At 38.8% G+C, this 21,887-nt stretch overlaps 1 protein-coding gene across 5 annotated transcripts in view; it reads left to right on the forward strand.

The window, feature by feature from the left end:
- CD226 (CD226 molecule) overlaps positions 1–21,887 on the forward strand; it is a 77,478-nt gene that overhangs the window by 46,060 nt on the left and 9,531 nt on the right. For all 5 annotated transcript variants that reach the window (XM_014839623.3, XM_070512876.1, XM_070512875.1 and 2 more), the window contains 2 exons: positions 5,481–5,828; positions 21,595–21,697. In XM_014839623.3, the coding sequence (XP_014695109.1) occupies positions 5,481–5,828; positions 21,595–21,697 (451 nt within the window). The remainder of the gene's footprint in view (positions 1–5,480; positions 5,829–21,594; positions 21,698–21,887) is intronic.

Consider the following 21,887-nt stretch of genomic DNA (forward strand, 5'->3'; position numbering starts at 1 on the left):
TAAGTGGTGTTTAAAGGTCTGTACAAAGGTCTAGGCTTATGAAGCTCATGATAAAAAGACTCAGGGTTTTGTGAAGTTGAGTGATGCTGCAGAGCTGCTCACATTGCGTGCAGAGCCGTCGACCAGTGAGGACCGTGAAGGAAGGCAGGTTAGCAGCTGAGGATGTGGTGGTGGTTTAGCGCAGGGGCATGATGCGCAGGCGTCCCTGGGAATGTTTGGGGTGCCCAGGGACTGAGTGGTGCTTAGAAAAGGTGATAAAGCACTGAAATAATTTTCAAATATGATCTATTATCATGCCAGAAAAATCACATGCAAAGTACAGAGGATTTCATCATGTTATTCTGCAATAAAAATCGTGTAAAAACAACACACAGACAAACCTATGAGAATGGCCAAAGTCCAGAAGACTGACAACACGCAATGCTGGCAAGAATGTGGAGCAACAGGAACTCTCATTCACTGCTGGTAGGAATGTAAAATGGTACAGCCACTTTGGAAAACAGTTTGGCAGTATCTTATACAACTAAACATACTCCTACCATACAAAGTAACAAACATACCTGTTGGTATTTGCCTAAAGGAACTGAAGACATATGTCCACACAATAACCTGCACATGGTTGTTTACAGCGGCTTTGTTCTTAATTGCCCAAACTTGGAAGCAACCAAGATGTCCTTCAGTAGGTGAGTGGATAAACTCTGGTACATGCAGACAATGAAATATTATTCAGCACTAAAAAGAAATGAGCTATCACGCCATGAGAAACATGGGAGAGACTTAAATGCATATTACCAAGTGAAAGAAGCCAATCCAAAAGGCTACCTACTGTATGATTCCAGCTATGTGACATTCTGGAAAAGGCAGAACTATGGAAAAGATCAGTGGTTCCCGGGGTGGAGGAGAGTGGGGGATGAATAGATGGAGCACAGACAATTTTTAAAGCAGTGAAAATACTCTGTATGACATGATAACAGACATGTCATTATACATTTGTCCAAACCCAACAGAGAGTACAACACGAAGAGTGAACCCTAAGGTAAACTACGGACTTTGGGTGATTATGATGTGTCTATGTGGGTTCATCCTTGGTAAAAAGTATATCATTCTGGTGTGTGATGTTGATAATAAGGGAGGCTGTACATGTGGGGGAGGGGCAAGAAGTATATGGGAAATCTCTATATCTTCCGCTAAATTTTGTTGTAAACCTAAAACTGCACTAAAAAAAAAAAAGTACTTTAAATAAAACAAAACACAGTCTATTCCATGTTTATGCTAAGAATGAATGCATAACTAAGAAATATAAAATTAACTGGTTTTTATTATTTTTGCTTCTATTTTTAGGATTAAATTCTAATCAAACTTTCTCTTCCCTATTAACTAGGACATTTTGGCCCCTGTTTTAAGTAGATTCACTATCCAGTTCCTAGCATGTCAGGATGCTGGAGTCCTCTTGTGCGTGTGGGGTCTTCCTGGTCATTGTTTTCAGGGTTGTTTTGTGTGGCTTCACATGGGCTGTGCAGGAGGATCAGGTGATCTGCGCAGCACCAAGCCACACAGGAGGCAAGGCAGCTTCTGTAGACCCCATCTGCGTCTTGCTTTTCATCTGATACCAACTAGCTCTTCTGTTCATCAGGAAAGATTAATCAGGGGCTGCTCTGTGCTTCTGAGCCACCTGCCTCTGGGGTGGGAGACTGCTTCTTTCAGTTCCAGTCTGTGTCCATTGACAGGTGGGTCAGGGACCTCACATAGAGCCTGTGCTGCGACAACCTGCCTGCGCTCTGCTCCCCCAAGGACAGCTCCACCCAAGACCCCAGGACCTGGCCGTTCATCTTTGGAGATTGTCTCCATTGCTTTGTGGATTTGTCCTTTGTGCAAATGCAGACGCTCTGAAGAGAGAACCTCACTTTATACCCAAGTCAACCGTGCATAGATTGCTTCCTGAGAGCAGGTTTTGATTAGACAGGCAGATAAAGGAAGCTCCTGAGATTGGAGGAAGGCAGCACTCGCAGAGGAAAACAAGACAAAATCAACAGGCGCGTCAGCATGAAGACCAACGCTGAGCTGCTGGCAAGGGCCAGGCTGCTTCTCATTTCCAGCACGGCTCACATAAAAATATGTTTCTTTCTTGTTTTCATTTCTTTGATGTGCTTTCATTTTCCCAACACAGGGTGCTTGTATCTGATTTAGCTTTTATTTATATGATTCCTCATTTCTTTCTCTTTTCTCATACCTCCTTTTTCTGTCTTAATTTTAATTTCTCCTTTGTTTCCGTTAAGCTTTTATTTCTTATTTTTCCCACTTCTTATGAATTTTCTCCCTTTCCTTCTTTCTTCCCCGTTCTTGTGCTGGCTTATTACTTAGAAATGAAACATCTCCTGTCTGCTGGGTCCGTGGGTAGACTGTTAGCTCTGCTAAATAGTTGTATGGTTACAGCTCAAAACACTGGAAGGCTGTGGTTTTCTCTTTCCAACATTTTGACACGTGGAAACACTTGCTTAAGAAAGGAAACTACCTTCTGGTGGAGATGAAACTATTATCGACATAGTATTCTAGTTTAATATAACTAGCAAATCTTACTGTATTTAGACTTAATTTCTCTCTTTTTTAGGGGTGGTTTCCCTCCTCTCCTGTCCTCTCTTCTTTTCTTTTCCTTTTTTTTTTTACATTGGAAGTCAAGAAAGGAGCTTTGGGGCCAGCCCTGAGCAACTCTGTGACACAGATAGAGGCTGTGACAGATGCTCTTTCACTTTTGTGCATTTCTTGCCTGGTATCCCTGTGCTCTGTGACACCGTTACCTCCCTTTTCTACTTAAACGGCAGGTCAGAATTCCGTGTCAGCAGCAGTAAAGCTATTGGGTTAAAAAGGTGTCGATAACTACTAAATGGATGGACATGACCACTCTCGGCTATCGTCATTTCGAGAAGCAATTCCTAAAATTTATTCTCTAGATCAGGTTCTTAAACTGTTTGCTCTCAGGATCTCTCTTTTTTTTTTTTTAAATTTTATTGTGGTAAGCATATTTAACATAAGATCTAAACACAATAGATTTTTAAGCATACAAACAGTCTTGTTATCTATGGGCACTGTGTTGTGCAGCAGATCTCTAGAACTCATTTATCTTGCATAACTGAAAATTTCATATGAGTGAAATCACACAGTATTTATCCTTCTGTGATGGGCTTATTTCACTTAGCATAATGTCCTCCAGGTTCATCCATCTTGTCTCATATTGCAGGGTTTCCTTCTTTCTTTTAAGGCTGAATAATATTCCATTGTATGTATATACCACACTTTCTTCATCTATTCATCCATCGATGAACACTTAGGTTGCTTCCACGTCTCAGCTATTGTGAATAATGCTGCAGTGAACACAGGGTGCAGGTATCTCTTTGAGATCTAGATTGTAGTTCTTCTGGAACTGCAGTTCTTTTGAATCCCGGAAGTGGGATTGCTGCATCATATGGTAGTTCTATTTTTAGTTTTCGAGGAACCTTCATGCTGTTTTCCATACTGGCTGCCCCATTTTACATTCTCACCAACAGTGTATAAGGGTTCCAATTTCTCCACATCCTCAGCAACAACTATTTTTTTTTTTTGATAATACTCATCCTAACAGGTGAAAGGTGTTATTTTGTCGTGGTTTTGATTTGCATTTCTGTAATGATTAGTGACATTGAGCATCTTTTCATATATCTGTTGGCGGTTGTGTGTCTTCTTTACAGAAAAGTCTATTCAAGTCTTTAGACCCCCACTTTTTTTCTTTTTGGTGGGGAAGACTGGTCCTGGACTAACATCTGCTACCACCAGGCTGGCAACGCCACCAGGCTGCCCATGTTTTATATAGGGTAATTAGGGTTTTTTGCTATTGAGTTGCAGAAATTTCTTATATATTTGGATATATGGTCTGCAAATATTTTCTCCCATTCCATAGATTGCCTTTTCTCTCTGTTGGTTGTTTCCTTTGCTGTGCCGAAGACTTTTAGTTTGACGTAGTCCCACTTGAAGCCTTTTTTTTCTGTTTTTGTAGTCTGTGCTTTTTAGTGTCATATCCAAGAGATCATTGCTAAGGCCAATGCCATGAAACCTTCCCCTGTGTTTTCTTCTAGGAGTTTTACAGTTTCAGGTCTTACATTTAAGTCTTTAATTCATTTTGAGTTGATTTTTGTGTATGATGTAAGACAAGGATCCAGTTTCATTCTTTTGCAACACGGATATCCAGCTTTTCCAACAGGTTTCACCCCTGTGTGACTACCCTCTCACCATTGCGTGTTCTTGGCATCCTTGTCAAAGATCAGTTGGTCATATATGTGTGGATTTATTACTGGGCTTTCTATTCTCTTTCATTGGTCTGTATTTCTGTCTTTATACCAGTATCACACTCTTTTAATTACTGTAGCCTTGTAGTATAGTTTGAAATGAGGAAATAGGATGCCTCCAGCTTTGTTCTTTTTCAAGATTATTTTGGCTATTTTTGGCTGTTTGTGGTTTCATATGAATTTTAGAATTGTTTTTTTCCCTTTATTCTCTCAGAAATTATTGAGGACTCCAAAGAGTTTTTGTTTATGGAGTTATAACTATAAATATTTACTGTTTTAGAAATTAAAACTGAGCAAAATTTAAAAGAGCAGAATTTACAAGCATATACCCCATTAATCATCAGAGCCTCTGAAAATATCTACTATATATTCTTATAGGACAAGAATGAAATTGTAAAAATATGTATATTCATATAGAATAAGAGTATAAAAGGTAAATTATGTCTTAATATGACTATTGAAATAGCTTTGATCTTGCAGATCTCAGAGAGGGATACAGAGGCCCCCTGGGGTCTTTAGCCCACACTGTAAGAACTACTGATTTAGAGATGTGATGATTACTTACTGAGTGCTCTGTGCTGGGTATTCCAGTGACATGGTGTGAAAGCGGGAAAATATTGGAGGATTTTTCTCGTACCCAAAAATTCATATTGCATGTAGATCCCTACTCTAACCATGCATAAGGCAACCTGCATATTTGAAAAATGATTTTATGTATGTATTCAATGAAAATGATTTGATATCTGTTTTATGACCACTAAAATCTTAGTTTGTCTGATTACAGTCTGGATGTTTGATGCTCAAAGTCAGCGTGTGAGTCACCAGCCCAGCATTACGGCAGAACAATCTTGTGAAATTCAGCTTCTTGATGTCATCACTGCCAAGAAAAGCACCAGGGGTTTCGATTGCGTTTCTTGTTATCTGGTTAACCAAGTAAAACTTAAGGGAATATATGTGAACAATCACTTCCTCTTTCTTATTTAGGTACCTGCTTCTTTCATAAGCCTTTTCCTCCCAAAATGTGGTATAAAGATATTGTTTACAATCAATGAGACTATGTTAAATAACATCACCAATCATTTTGATAGAACTTTCTGGATGGCTTCCATGTTCTCATCCAAATATTTGAGGACCTAAGTGTAATCATTTGTTTCTTCTTTTCAGATAGTTTTGAGATAGATGCGCCATCAAATAGCCACATACTCTCAGAACCTGGGAAAAATGTCACACTTACCTGTCAGCTTCAAATGAAGTGGCCGTTGCAACAAGTTACATGGGAAAAGATCCAGCCCCATCAGATTGACCTCTTAACTACCTGCAACTTGTCCCAAGGGAAAAGTTACACTTCAAAGTTCCGAAGACAGATCCTGAGTAACTGTAGCCAGGGAATGAGAAGGGCCTCCATCGTCCTGCCCCACGTCACGGCCTCTGACTCGGGACTTTACCGCTGTCGCTTCAAGGCCAGCACAGGAGAAAATGAAACCTTCGTGATGAAATTGACCATAACCGATGGTGAGTAGGTGATAGATGTCTTCAAGTGTCAAAAATGGAAAAGTCAACCACTGTGGATTGGGTTCTGTTGTCTTTTTCATGACTGTATTGTTCGAAATATTTTTTAATGATTGAATTTAGGTAAATTGTCAGTTATTGAATGTTAGTATTTAGTGTTTATCCTGCTAATCCATCCATCACAGATTTAGCAATAATAGATCTTTCTCATTTTCTTGATCTGCCACATTCCTGAAGTAAAAAAAAAATTCAGTGAATTTGAAGAATACATAACATCAACAGCCTATAAGTTTGAGCTGTAGAACTCCTAGTTTTTCAATTATATTAAAAGTTTTTGATGGTGGTGACTAGGTTTTATTATCCTCATGTATCCTCAGCAATAACAAGATGGTGCTAGATTGGTATTTGCTGAATCACGGTTGAGTAGAGTGGAATGGAATAAATGTTTGGTAACGTGGTTGCTACTTTGCCAGGTGGAGCTTTGATTCCCTCAGTTGTTTTCAGACCCGGGAGTGGAAACAGACTGGCTTTGAAGCTATCGAGGCTGACCTACAGGGCTTCTTACCAGAGCAGGCTTCTTCCAAGGCCCAGTGCTAATTTTGTGTTAGTAATTTGTCTCCTGTTTCATAATGAAGCCCTAACCTGTGTAAGCTTCAGGCCCCACAAAACCTGTGTGAGAGTAAGAAAAAGTGATTTTTCACTTAATTGAAGTGCTAATACAGAGAGGCCTATCTAGAAGTCTGTATAGAGGCCCGCATTACAACTGAGTGGGAGAAAGGCGAGCTCAGGCTCTCCTAGTTCTGCCTCTGGGCAAGTTTTCTCACTGCAGAGTGAAATGTCAGAGAAAATAATTTATTCTTACTAGTGACAGAAATTTTATTTCACTTTATTCTCATTCTCTCCTTTCCTTCCTTCCTCCCTCCCTCTTTCTCGAGTTTTCCTTTCCTCTATCCTTTCCTCTCTCCCTTCTTCTCTCCCTCCCTTCTCTCCTCACTTCCTTCCATATTTCTTTCTCTCTTTCTTTCGTGTGCTCCCAGCCAGTTGATGTGCCTTGGCTTGTGTGTAGACTTTTAGAGCCAAGGCTCCCTAGGATTTGGCTGTCCCTTCATAGCCTCTGCTTATGCTGCAGACTGATATTTCTTCCTGCATTGGAAAAGAAGAAGAAAAGGCTTTGCATCTATAGCAGCCTTGACCACCGCAGCCTCAGCAGCTGTGTGTGCTAAGGAGGACATTTGCCAGGGGATAGCAGTTTTTCATACATAATCACCTTGGACCACATCAAGCTTTCTTTATGCCTCTTAATGACAACGGGAGCTGTGGGTGAAACATAGATTATTCTTAGAACTTGATGCAAAAGATGGTTGATGGGATATTTGGAGGAGAAAAATCAAGGGATTCTTCATTTTAGATATTGACTCCATTCCTTGAATCTCTCTCTCTCTCTCTATATATATAGAGAGAGAATATTTCCCACCTTAAAGAATGTTGCATTATAGAGGTGCTTTTTAAACCTGGCCAGGAAAAAGAAAGAATAAAAATAATCACTAACCTTCTTGCAGAGACCAAGGCAAGAAAATGTTCTATTCAGAAAAATATCATTAACAATCATTTTCAAACACATGTGAAATGAGATCTTGTCCATTATATATTGAAAAAGTAATTATAAACGTCTTAAATCATAGAGACAATGGAAGTAATAGATTTTTAGGAGGTATAGTTACATAACTATTACTAAATAATGAAAATGTTTTTCATTTGTCTAAACATGACTGTTTCTCGCACAAAACTGTTTCTTTTCTTTGTGCATAAGCTATAAATGATGTCAGAAAGGAAGGTGACTGAATTAATGGTCAGTATTGTTAGTGGCCATGTGTTTTGAACACTTGTAAAGTGGCTTTTTGACATTTACTTGACAGGTTGAAAGACTATTAAGTGGGCCCATTAGTAAAATGTTATAATTGACAAAAGATGACAGCTGTTGACTGTGTGTTCTGGTTTAATTCCTTTTAAAAATAATTACAAGTAAAGATTGAATATGAAATAAATCAGGTGGAAAGCAAAAACAGATCATTTGTGTTTTCTCTGATGCAATTTGATTATTTCAAGTCTTGGGGCTGTTTGGTCAAAAATCAATGTAGGGATTAAAGCAGAGAGACAGGTATGAGATGTGGAACAGATTTAATTTATTTCTACTATCAAGGGAAAGGTGATTGTGACACAAATCTTATAAACTGCAATGCATCCTTTTGTTAGCTCCCATCAACTCCTTTTATAGGATCCCAAAGAGAGATTTTCAGGACACTCATATTCTATACACACACACACGGGCTCTCCCCCTGACTTTTGCCTGCCTATGTTCATCTTCAGAAATGTACCAGGTACTCAGAGGTCATCCAAAAGATGACACAATGTCAACCAATATGTCAGATATCCAGGTCTTGATATATTTTGAACAGAGGGGGGAAGTGGCAGAAACATGAGTCAAAACAGAATTTATTATTGACTTTCTTTGCTGAATGAAAAGAAACACTTGTCTCCTGTTCTTTGCACTCAGGACCCAGGAAGCAGTTTGAAGTACTTCCAGACCAACTTTTCTGAATTTGAAATTTGTCTAGACCACAGGGACAAAGAACAGGGGAAAATGTGTGTATACTGACAGTGGCCAAAATTATTTTTGGCCCTTAATATCCTCTGGATTTTCATGAGAAAAGTAGTTTCCACCAAAAAAGTTTGTGAAGTCTTTTAATATTGACTAAATGACACTCTACTATTGTTTCAACTGACCTTGTTGATTATAAAAAGAATGAGGATCAAAGAAATGAAATCAGCTTTCTCAGAAAGTTTCCAGAGACTAGTTTTGAACAAACCATTTGCCACTGCTAAGAAATACGGTTACTCACGTCCTTCTCTAGTCTTCCACCAACGAGGCTGCTCAGCTGAACCATCAAATTTCTAATGAGGCGTTGATATTCAGAGCAGAGAAAAGAGACAAAACACGCTACAGGGACTAACATAAAATATGCACGGGGGACTAGGACGTAGTGTGTGAGTGATTACAATCCAGTAACTAGGTTGGTACAGATATTCTGAGTTATGGGTTAATATAGAAGGTGGTAGGTTCAATTAAGTGATAACTTGGTGAAATTCTGGATCTCATATAAGAGCAATGACAGCCACTATCAATTCTTTACTAAAGATGGCAAAATAGTATTCAAGGAAGTGTAAGTCAAATAGTTGAGTATAGCATAAATAAGAGAAACTTGAGGCAGATGAAATTAGCTGAGTCAGTTGTAATGGTCGCTGCATGAATGATTGAGCTCTACACTACCATTATCACATACTGGGTCTTTGGGGCCCACTCCAGAGAGAAAAATTTCAAATCGTGCCTCCTCTAGGCAGACAAATTGGAAAAAGGAGCCCCTTTCTCTGGGCTGATGCCGATCCAAGCTGGTGTACAGGAGCCCCCTAACCGCCTTGGTTGGGCACAAAGGTAGCCTGGATAAGGGGAGAGAGATCTTAGTCTAATTGAAATGCCACCTTGATAGTCACTCACAGTTTCCACTCATTCCTTTTCCTAACCAACCTACTAATGTTCACCACATGTGTCTCCCTTCCTTTAGAATTACAGTCAGATCTCACCATCTTCACGATTTTTCCACATTAGCCCTAACTGCTTCTCTGACATCGAACCATTAAGCATCTTGAATTTCTCAAACTTTTATATCTTGGAAATTTATACCCTTGAGTCATTTAATAACTGCATCTATGTGCAATGGTCCAGACTCTTACATTAAAAATTTCTTGAGATCAGGGATTGTGGCATCTCTGCTTAGAACTGTCAAAGTATCTTTCCAGAATATGCTCAGTAAGTGTTCTTGACTGATTATTCATGTGTTGATGTTTCTATATATTGTAGTAGGGACTGTGTCCATTTTATTTTCAAGTTTTCTAGCTAGGTGATTTCTAGATTTTCTTCACCAACACTTAACATTTGAGGTTTACTGATTGCTGATCGAAGAAACCTGAACTTTCAGAAGATCAATTGCAATGTTTGGGAAGAAAATTTTTATGAGCATTTGTTCACATGTGTAACTTTCAAAAAGTCTATTTCCTTTTTTAACTTTAGTTTTCTTGTTTTGCATATTTTATATAAATGACGCGTAATTGCTAGTCACCAGACCTGGAGGATGGGGTTTGTAAATGAAGATACAGACGTTTTCACTGGGAAGTCGTGGGGCCATAGCCAAGAGAATCTTCCCACATATTTCTTCTGTGAGGTATGGGGTCGACAAAGAAGTATATAGAGGAATAGAATGCTATAGGTTATAAATCTTGCCTATAGCTGGTGGAGCTTACTGACTTTGGGACTCTGTGCTCCTGAGTTGGACTATGAGAATACTGAGGAAGAGAAATAAACTTCATTTATTTCTTTGACCATTAGTTTCTGCTTCCTATAGTTTCAAACAACCAGTTTGCTCCCAAGTGAGTTGGATTTCTGAGCAGTTTCAGGTTGTAGACAAGAGAATTTCTTTTTTAGAGATCCATTAATCCAGAGCCTTCTGTCCCACTCTTCTGAACTTATAATAGATGTGATTGTTGTGGGCATGGGGGTTGTCTGAGCTGGCATGCAGTGGGCTGTCAGATATGTCCATTTCTATGACATAGTGTGACGAACCTTAACCTTTTATTATCTTTACCTACATAAAAAATAGTGTCCATGACAGTTAATTTATGTGATAAAACCTGAGGACCAGAATCTCAGATCACTGGTGTCACTGCTTGCAAGTTAAAATAGCCTTGACTGAAAAGGATCGACTACAATTTTCAGCCCAATTTAGTTATGTTTTTAAAATTCTGGATGATAACTGGCTATCCAGATGAAACATACTGTTTCCAACATCACAAGTGAGTTGATTACTCAATCATGGCCTATTATGTTGCTGTATCTTTCCAGTTGCCTCTGTCCAATCGGTTCTTTTACGAGACATCGCAGGAAAAAAATGCAACCAGTCGGTTAGTTTGTTTTGTAAGCTCCACGTATTGATGTATTCATATTTCCTAATGCAGAAAATCCTGGAATGTTTGACTGAAGTCATTTTTTTATACATACCCTATTTGCGTAGATGAACAAGATATTGAATTGAGTAACAGTAATGACAAGTTAATATCAGAGAGAGGGAAATGTTGAAAGGTCTCATTTAAATTGATTTGATGATGCTATTACGTGAGGAACATTCTTGAGTGTATATTGCTACCTTATGTATATAAAGCAAGTGCTAATTGAACAACACTGTCAACAATGTAAGTCGGTGCTATTAGAAAGCAGTGAATGCTAGGAAGTGCTTTTCTTTAAGTGGCTCTTTGTCCTCAACCTGAATTTCAAATGAAAAATCCTTATCATGATGGACATGGGCAAATAAAGAGTAGGTATTGAGATGAGAAAACTACATTAATAGAATATTTTCTGTAGCTTCAAATCAAAGAAGTTCAAGGACACAATGGATGTGCAAATGACCCCCAAATGAGGGCCACATAGAAGGCAAGTTTACAAATATAAAAAGAGACAAGCTTGCAAAGTATAATTATTGTCCTGATGTTAATGTGCCTTCAGCTTTTCATGTCTTATGTAGGACACTCAGATAAATTCTTCACTCTTTTAATTTGTGTGTGTGTGTACATTTGTGAATTATGGTATCTGTGAACATTTGTTAGGGGGAGCGATGAGCATATTATTCAATGTTCCATATGGTAAACATTCAATAAATACATGTGATTGTGTGGAACATTTTGCACTCATACAAAATACACATATGCCAAATCCCAATACTTTAATCAAAGCATGTTGTTTTGCTTTTGAGTTGACTACTGTCTTCTCTTCCTGATCCAATACATAAAAGTATCAGTTTTGAAATCCAATCATGTAATTTCTTTTTTAATCATTAGCTATCTTTTAAAAGGAGAGGTCATATGGGTAATTACATACGTCTCCAATATTTTTGCTGTAAGCATCTTTGCCACAGACATCTTTGTGGTGAGCATTTTTGACACGTAACTAATTGGTGTAGGGCAATTTTGCCATAAAGATGAAATATCTGGTTTACAGTTTGGTTAACATAAAATAACTGTTTAACAGTTTGATTTCAACTGGTTGACAGTTTAGTTTCATATCTCCATTGATGCAGTACTCTCATTTTTTTCTTTTAAAGATTGGCACCTGAGCTAACATCTGTTGCCAATCTTCTTTTTACTTTCTTCTTCTTCTCCCAAAGCCCCCCAGTACATGGTTGTGTGTTCTAGTTGTGAGTGCCTCTGGTTGTGCTATGTGGGATGCCGCCTCAGCATGTCCTGATGAGCAGTGCCGTGTCTGTGCCCAGAATCCGAACCAGCGAAACCCTGGGCTGCCGAAGTGGAGCATGTGAACGTAACTACTCGGCCACGGAGCTGGCCCCCCATTTTTATATTATATAAATCTTAGCTCCACATTTCCCATAGAACTTTGGAACATCTATCAATGGATATGTGACAGCATGCCAAGAACAAATGGCAGCGTAGAAAGCTTTTCACAACGCAATACAAAGCTCAGTTACAAAGATGCATCCTAGTGGTTGGAAAATGATACCTCTCTTAATGAAGGAAGAAGTTTTAGCAAAAAAGAGAAAGTGAGATGGATGCCAAATGAGGAGAAGAATCAACACGCAAGAATAAAAAATGTATACTACTGTGAACAAAAGACTGTGAAAATAATTGCTTAGGTGCAAACCACAAAATAAAATCAGTTATTGGCCCAGTATTGCCATGAATCTACACACATTTTAAATGTATTCAAGTATTTGGTATTTATTTCACAATGAAGTCTTTTTAATTTTGTTATTCAGTTTTCGTATTTCATTATGACCTTTTTAAAGTCCTTCTTTTATTTTTCATTATTTTATCTTTTACGGCAAAATTGACTTATGGTCAATTAGTTATGTGGCAAAAATGTTTGCAGCAAAGATGTCTATGGCAAAGATGCTTATGGTGAAAGTACCTAGAACTGGGTAAGCTCTAGAGCATAAAGCTGCAGATTTTGAAGTTATTATCAGAGGTCTTGTTTCTTATAGCCAGTCATTGGCTTTCATACGTTTCATAGAGCACTTGGTAAACTTTTTTAAAATATAATAATTTAAAATTGGATAGAATATTTGGAGGTAAACATTTAACCCAAAGCTTGCTATCTATTTCATATTCTGAAAAGATCTGTATGACATTTATAACACATTTATATATAGGGCTTTATAAGTGCCATATAGTTTGAATTTTGAAGTTTTCTGAGGACCCAAGGGAAAAGCTATAAGTAACTTACAAGAATTGAGTATCACAAGGCTTTGTCTTGGCTACCATATGACAAACTCACATATAGTGTTTATACGTGTGCCAGTCACTCTAAGAATTTGCTGATAATTACTCATTTAGTTGTCACACAACACTATGATTATCTACATTTTACAGATAAGGACAGTGCGGCATGGAGAGGTTAAGTTACTTATTCAAGGCTTCATGGCTAGTAAGGAGCGGGGCTGGGATCCAAAGCCAGGCAGACTGGCTTCAGAGTTCTTGATCTTGACCACGGCACTATATTGCAGCCTTAAGTGTAAGAAAAAAAATCATGACTATCATCAACAGATGTATCACAAGAGAAGCTGGCTACTGTGGAGTTCCATAGCCTTGTGTCCTTCCTCTTAGGACGTTTATAGGTGCAACAGACCAAAGTGAACCAGCAGATAGAGCAAGAGTAGCAAAGGAATGGGAGTTCAATCTCCCCCCACTTTCTTCCAGCTCTGTGTGGTTAAGTTCAGTTCATCATGGGTGCCATGTATGAGATTCCCTACTGACTTGTCCCCTTTTTTGGGGCTTGTGGGTATCGTAGAGTCAGGTGAGGAGGGTTTCCACACAGTCATATGAGGGATGAGCAGAGACAGGTAGCAGATATTAGGGTCTGGAAAAGAATGCTGGTTGCTGATAAAGTCAGGTCCACCTCAGGAACAGACTAGGGGAACTTTAGGAGTAGCCTCTGGACAAAGGAGAATCAAGGTTCTTGCTGGAGAGAACTGTGATAGCTCAGCTCTCACGTGGCTTCTTGGCTTTGCAAAGCACCTGCTCCTGGGGTCTTTGTCAGGTCCACCCACTAGACTCTCACCTCGTGGGAAAGTCCGGTCCCCTGAGAAACTTCCAGGGAACTGCTCAAAGTTCCCGAGCACACCCTCCTTCCATCTTAACCCTTCCTTTCCTTCCCTTTCCTCTCAAATCCTGCCCTCCCTCTACTTCTTGTAGATGACTAATGACCATTGAACCAGAGCTGGAGTTATTAGCCATCAGAATTCTAGTTCCTCCACCCTCAGGGATAGCCAGGGCTTAACATCCCAAATCTCCCAAGAAAAAACAAAAGTTTATTTTCCATATTAAAATATTCTGAGTAGTAATATGTTCTCATAGTTATGGACCTTTATATTGAATAGCTAAATACATAAAATATTTAAATGCTATAGTAGCCTACTGTGTTTTACTGTGTAAGGAAAATGTTTATCTTGATTTCAGTAGATCATCTGAAAAATTTCCTATTACATCCATGTCAATAAGCATCATAATGACGTTGCAGAGTTATACTTGGTTAAACAACAATAATAATAACAGTGTATTGGGGAATTATCATTAGAAACAAAATCTTCTCCCTACCCAGAAAACAGCTCCACAAAGGTAGAAGAGAAAGAAAACAATTTTACTATTGAATAAGCATTAAACCAGAATTGTGATACGCATCACAGGTGATCCGCTAAGAGATTGCAAAGACAGAAAGAAATCTCACCTTCTACAGAGCCCAGCAGATGTAACTCATTGCATGCATATTCTCAAGGTAAACAATAACTTGGCTTCAAGAAAGGGGACTTGACAACACCATTGGTCACCCATAGCTCCTCCTAAATTCAGCTTTTAATTGGGGTGACCATCTGTGTTAATTAATTGGTTTTATCTAAAGGAAAAATGAACTTCTTACATCTTTATGTCAGGAGGTAGTTGTGTAGCTTGGAGCGAGGCACCTGTGGAAGTGAGCTCCTCCCCTCCCACCTGTGGGAGATATGGGCACTCTGTTCCCTGATGGTATGTTCCAAAGGGATGGCTCTGATTTATTGCAGCAAAAGGATGCACAGCAAATTCAGCTAAGGGAAAGGTGCCTGGGGCAGAGTCAGAGGGACTGGTTTCCCAGAAGGAAAGCAGGTGTTTAGCATAAAGCACGTTGTTTGTATTAAACAGTTTAGACACAATAAACCACCCTAACAGTTAGGGAATACTGGGAACGCTCCCCAAATCCAAGTTCCCACACGCGAGCCAAGGGCCAACATTGCAAGCAGGCCTTTGGACAGTAGTCTCAGGCCTGCTGCATTAACTATTTTCTGCACACTAATTCACTAAGAAGGTGAGCAAGGTATGTGCAGTTTCTAACATTCTGACTTACGAGGTCTAAAAGCAGTCTCCTTTAAATAATATGTGTTTATGAAAATCGAGGTATGTGTTCAGGACATAGAAGGCTAAGAAATATTTGAGTAAGAAGGTGAGACATCTGATAATGATGGAGTCAGCCTTGAAAATGTTCTCAACAGGTGTCCCAAATCAAAGATGCTCACCATCCCTCTGCCTCATATGCTGGCTTAGATAGCCTTGCCATACACTGATTGCTCCAGGGCATGTGGCTCACAGCATAATACGTACAGGGACACCAGAAACTGGCTAATGCAGTCATCCAATACTGAGCAGGTAAACTTTACAACCTATTTTACACCATCTGTTTCTCAACTGGTATAAAGTTTTAAAGTGCTTAAGTCATTTGGGAAACTATTTTCCATCGAGAGAGGCAAAACCATTGTAGCAAAATTTGTACATTGAGTTGGAAACTCACTTCCCTCCTTGGCTTGCTTCAGGGCACATATTTAGATTCTTTGCATCTTACGTTTCTCAGTTAAAATCTGATAATACTTTTATTTTGAGGAAGAGTAGCTGCTATTCACTCAGAAGAAAGATTAGAGGCTGATGTCATGATCCTTTAATTCTCTGAAAATAATTTATTCCCTAGGACTTTCTTGCTATAAAACAGGAAAAGGTTTCTGAAATACAAAGAGTATAAAACTGATTTGCACAAAGAAGTTGACCTTTGAAAACTTGGAATAATATTACCATACCAATATCGACTTGATGCATATTTCAGGCAGACAGGAAAGTTCAACAGACTTCAGGTCACCATTATTTCCAGTGGTCCTCCAAAGCTACAGTTCTTTTATACATGTTTATCAACACTACCTCTGGCTTTCCCCAAGAAGGTGAATCTAGGATAGAGCAAGCATCCTCTGTTGTACATGACTAGTTCAACATGAAAGAATAGAAATCATTTATTTAACCCTAATTTTGAAGTATGTATACAAAATGTAAGTATACTATTAATAATTTATATATTACTTGGTGCTTAAATATATATAGCATTCTATATGTTTTATCTAAGCCCCATAGCTACCCTTGAAGTTAATTTTATCATAATTTTGCAGTTGCCGAAAGTGTCTGGGATATCTAGTGTCTTACGCTGAAGTCTTCCAAAGAAAAGAATTAGAACGTGGGACTAGACCCCAAGGCTGTTCTCCTCAATCTCTGTTTTTTCAGCAACTCAATGTCTAATGTGGGACGAAGGTTGGATATTTGCATTATATAGTGAGTCAAAAATTGGAATCGACCTGATAATGCTGAGTCTGTCAGCTCATACATATCCACCCCGTGGGAACTCACACACTGTGTATTCCATCTATAAATAGAATGAAATCTAATAGTTCTGCTTCTCTTTTTAGTGAAGTAAGAAAGCAAGAATAACTTTAACTGATAGCTACCATGACTTACCCAGGGCTAGCTGGAGGATCAGGATCTGTGAATTTCTTCTAGCATGTTTTTTGGTCCACATATCTAGGTTCTGAGTTACATGGTTTCCCCACCCCCTATCTCCTCCCCAAACTCTAGTAAAGCATAAACAAGTAGATGTCAATGCCTGCTCTTGCCCGCCAGGCTCTGAGGGAAGGTCCTGGCAGCATTTCTATCATGAGCCTTTCTAAGGGTTTTATAACTCAGCCATAAATACTTGTCATTGGCAGAAACGTAGCCTGGAGGGTCACAATCCTGGAGTAAATTCTTCGTTTATATATCTCACTGACATGCTTTAAATTGTTTTAACTGTGTTTATCTTTTTTGATGGGAGGGAAAATAATGGCTTCATGGTTCAAGACACTTTTGTCTTCCTATGAATCAACACAGCATTGGGATGAAAGAGAAAAAACATCAGAAAAAAAGTGGCTACTGAGAATAGACAATAATTCTTTAAGAGAGGGGCTTGAGGGCCGACGTTAGTCAATCTCAGATCTATTAGCAGAACTTAGAGAAAGCGAGTGTTGTGAGCTGTTGATTAACTCCCTAAACATCCATACCCATTTGCTTTTCCTTTTCCTTTTTGTTTTTAGTCTCATCCAGGGCCCAGCAGGTTACGTGGTTCCACCAGCCTGACTCTAAGAACTGTTCACGTTAAGGCAGCTGCAGCCGAGTGCGGCAGGGAAAGGCATGAGAAGCCGGATGGGCCGTAGGCTGGGAAACTCTAGATTGTGATGTCTCTGTAGTGGGACTGCATCTGTAGCTGACCCTTATGCCTTAACCATACTTCTTCTGGGAAAATGCTTGTTCCTTGCATGTTTTTAATTTATCCAGGACCTTTCAAAAATGTAAGCTCCTTAAATCAGTTTCTGTGATACAAGAAGAAATATATGTTCAGTCTCTGCCCCGGGTTCCTCTCACAGAGCTCCTAAACTCTTGCAATTTTGTAAGTCATAGGAGCACTAGGAGCGTCTTTGGTATAATATTTTATCTTGGTTCCCAGTTCCTTGGACACAGGAGGTTCTAAGACCCTGGGAATCTCCAGAGTGATGAGTGTCCTTTTGTACGTTAATGAGGTGACTGGTGGCTGAAAACACCTAGATGCGTCAGATGGGGGCTGGTTGCCAGAGGAATCAATCATGTGATTAGAGGGTTGGAACTTTCAGCCCATCCCCCTGACCTCTGGGGAGGCCCAAGGAGCAAGGGGCTGGGGATTGGATTAGTTACCCATGGCCAATGATTTAATCAATCATGCCCATGTAATGGAACCTCCAGAAAAACCCTAAGTGACAGGGTTCAGAGAGCTTCCAGGTTGGTGAACAGAAGGAGGTGCTGGGAGGGTGGCACATCCCCCGAGGGCATGGAAGCTCCATGTGCACCGCCCCCATTACTTGACTTATGTATCTCTTCCATTTGGCTGTTTTTGAGTTGTATCTTTTATAATAAACCAGTAATAGTAGATAAAGTGTTCCCTGAGTTCTGTGAAATGTTACAGCAAACTGTTGAACTGAGGAAGGGGTCATGAGAACTCTGATTTGTAGCTGGTTGGTCAGAAGTACAAGGGGCCTGGACTTGGGAATGGAGTCTGAGGGGGGCAGGCTGTGTTGTGGGGCTGATCCCTTAATCTGTGGGGTCTGTGCCAGCTCTGGGGAAGTTAGTGTCAGAAGTGCTGTGAGTAGAGAAACAGTTTTCATCTTTTGGTGTTTTCCCTTTAGGTACCAAATTTGTTTTTACCCACCACTTCATCTATAATGCCAGCTACATAGTATGCCTTGAAATGCTATGTGTTAAAAGATGAATGAATAAACAGATCTGACTCCAACAGGTCAAACATTACTACAAGAGGTTAGAAAGAGGTAAAATATTTCACATGAAAGAATGCATTTGAAGTTTGTGTTTATAATTGAGCAGTGTGAAACAAATAGCCATGCTTTTCAGTGGTTTCTACTTTTTCATTCATATAATTTAGAGCTTAATAAAGAATGCCATCTTAATTCTTAAGGACTCTGAGCATACTTCTACAAAGATGCTCTTTACATTGTGCACTTTCAATATAACCCCTAAAATTCGGCAGGTTATTCTGTTTTAAGTATCCAGACCTTTAAATTTTTGTACTATTCTTTTTTTCTGATTAACAAAAGCAATGCATCATCTAGAAAGTTTGGAAAATATCAAAAAAGCTTAAAGAGGCAATGCTTTCAATTCTACTCCCTGAAGATCATCAATTAAAAATTTTGGCATGTTGTTGCCTTGCAGGCTTTTTTCCTGTAAGTTCTACACTTGATTGAGATATTATGGCTTGCGCGATTGTGAGTTCTGGTTTTGAAATGCTGCTTAACTTTATACCTATAGTCAGCAGTTTTCCATCTCATTGGAATTCTTTACACATTTCTTTCTAATGTCTGCAGCTCTGATTTTCAAAGAGTGGGTCCCTGACCAGCATCATAGGCATCATGTGGGAGCTGCAAATTCTGGGATCCACCCAGACGTACAAAATCAGAAATTCTGAGAGGGGCTCAGCAACCTGTGCTTTAACAAGCCCCCAGGGGATTCTGATGCAAATTAAGTTTGGGAACCACAGCTGTGTAGTCTTGCTCATTAGTCTACTGCTCAGAAATAAGGATTTCCTTTTTGCTATTACAAATGTTTCACAAAACTCTTTGTTCACGTTTCTTAGTTTTTCTTTAGAATAAAGTAATTAATCAAATGTGCAAGCACCTAGTGGAAAGGTGTGATACACGGAGACCCACTTCTATCCAGATCCAGGTTGTAGCAGTTTCCAATCCTACTAACAGAGCTTGAGATGTCTATCTCACCAGTCTCCCTTTTATACAAACTTATTCTTTAAGTGCATTTAGTTATTAAGTTCTTGGTATCTTTCTTATTGCCTTATATAGCTTTTTCTTAATAGCAACAATATGTTGAAAATGCTAACCAATTTTTTTGTTTGTCTTTACATGCTGTTTGTGATCATTTGACCCACATGTATTTTTTATTTTGACCTGGTCAACACTATATATTTATTTATTTTTATAAATTGGAAGCTCATTTCTTATTCCAGAGATTAAGTAATATTTACTTACAGTTTCTTCTAATGTTTACATGAAAAAATTTAGATCTCTGGTCCACCCAGATTTTTTTTTACTGTAATGAGGATCTAAATAGCATTTGAAAAGTAGTTAAACAATTTTCCCAGAACACTGTCAATGAACTTTTTAATCACAACTTTAGTTTTCTCACTGTGATTGCCTGATTGATTTAACCTTAGCATCTACTATATTTAAATTATGTCAGTATGGCAAGTGTGGTCCTTTCATAGTCTTGTGTTATAAGGCAAAATCATTTCAGGTATTTTATTTATTTTTTACCATGTGCCAAGAGCTTAAAACATTTAATTTCTTATTTGGTGGGGAGAAAATCTCATTGTTCCTTCTGTAGTGGAGGTTCAGTGTATTTTTGTTCTGAATTAGTTTAGCTTTCCCACGCCCCATCACGTTTGGACAAAGGCCATTCTTAGACTCTATGTACAAAGTTGTTAAAGTGTTCACTTATTTTTCAGCTTTTATTGACCTTATAACTAAACAAATTGAAATAATTAAAATGTTTATTATTTGACTCAGTTTCCCTTTGCAGTAAAGGTTACAGAAGAACAGACAGATGGAGACTTTGAGCTCCTATCATGAAAAAGTCGCAGCTAAATAGTGGGTTAGGAAGGAAGAAATAATCCGAGGAAAAGATTGGGAAGAATCCATTGAAAAGCATGATTTTCTTGTTCCCACAGGATTTCAGACAGCCTGAGAATGCTTGTGAGCATTTTAGCTTTAATTTCAAGAGAGAGGGAAATTCTGCTGTTCTCTGCCATGGCCTGCCCCCTTCCTTTAGGAGGGGACATGGACAAGTTTGCTGTCCCAAAGAGACATGGCAATAAAGACAGCTCCTAGGTTTTAATTCGATCCCATTCAGATCAAGAGCACATATAGATGGAGTTTCTTCTCCTTGCAAGGAGCTCTGTGGGTGGTGGTGGGTGAGGGGTGCTGTGGGCAGGAGAACGTCTTAAAGATAAAATGGTCTCTGACCTCACTGGATCCTGCTCCAGAGGGACGTTTCTATAGTAGTTCATTGCTCCTTTGAATATTGCCTCATTAGAGTCTTACCACAATTCTATGATGTAATTAGAACTGTTGTCATTGTCATCGCTTGACAGATGAAGAAAGGCATGCAGAGCAGATCAAGGAATTAGATGGAGGTCAAACAGCTAAATAGTGAAAGAACCAGGATGAGATTTTCAGATTCGTGGACCATTGTTCTTTCCACTCAAGCACTGAATTGGAGGAATGTATTTTTCCTGATTATGTTTTATCATTAGCTCCAATTGAGTAGAAAATGTTTCTTATACAAAATTCTACTTATAAATATCAAAGTTGTATACTGTTGTGTATTGAATGTACATAATAGATCAGACTTAAGAAGTAATCTTCATTTACATACCATTTTGATAGTTATTTTTTTCTACAAAAGAGTCTGTGTACGTGATCGCAAGCTCATTAGAATGAAGTGGTATCTGTCTCGAACATACGCACTTTCTCTTCTTCTTCTTCTTAAGATGTTAAACCTAACCGAATCAAGGAGCTAATAAAAATCTGAGAGGAATCAGAAATATTTAGGAGACTGTAAAAGAAAAACTGTCTTTTTCTCTTATCTTGTCCTATTTTTATTGAATTCTTACTTTTAAATTGTTACTCTAAGATGATTAATGTACCCATTCCTAATTTTCCCACCTTCGTTTTTTCAGGCTTTAGCTGAATTCCTAATTCCTGCTATAATTTTTTTCTTCTAGGTAAAACTGATAACCGACATATCCTCTTCGTGGCTGGAGGGACAGTTTTATTGTTGCTGTTTGTTATCCTGATTACCACCATCATTGTCATTCTTTATAAAAGGTGAGTATCACAACTCCTCCTGAGTCTTGTTTACCCTCAGTAATTCTGATGGTACAGGTTCTCTGTTAATAGCCTAGTAGCTGGTCAAGCTGTCTCAGCACTCACATACAGTTTTTTCAGTGCTGTTCTTACAGAAAGGAGGAGAAGGCACTGTGGTAATATTGGAGGAGAAAGCTAAAGTAGTTTAAGA

Source organism: Equus asinus, chromosome 7 (assembly GCF_041296235.1).
Source record: "Equus asinus isolate D_3611 breed Donkey chromosome 7, EquAss-T2T_v2, whole genome shotgun sequence".
NCBI lineage: Eukaryota > Metazoa > Chordata > Mammalia > Perissodactyla > Equidae > Equus > Equus asinus.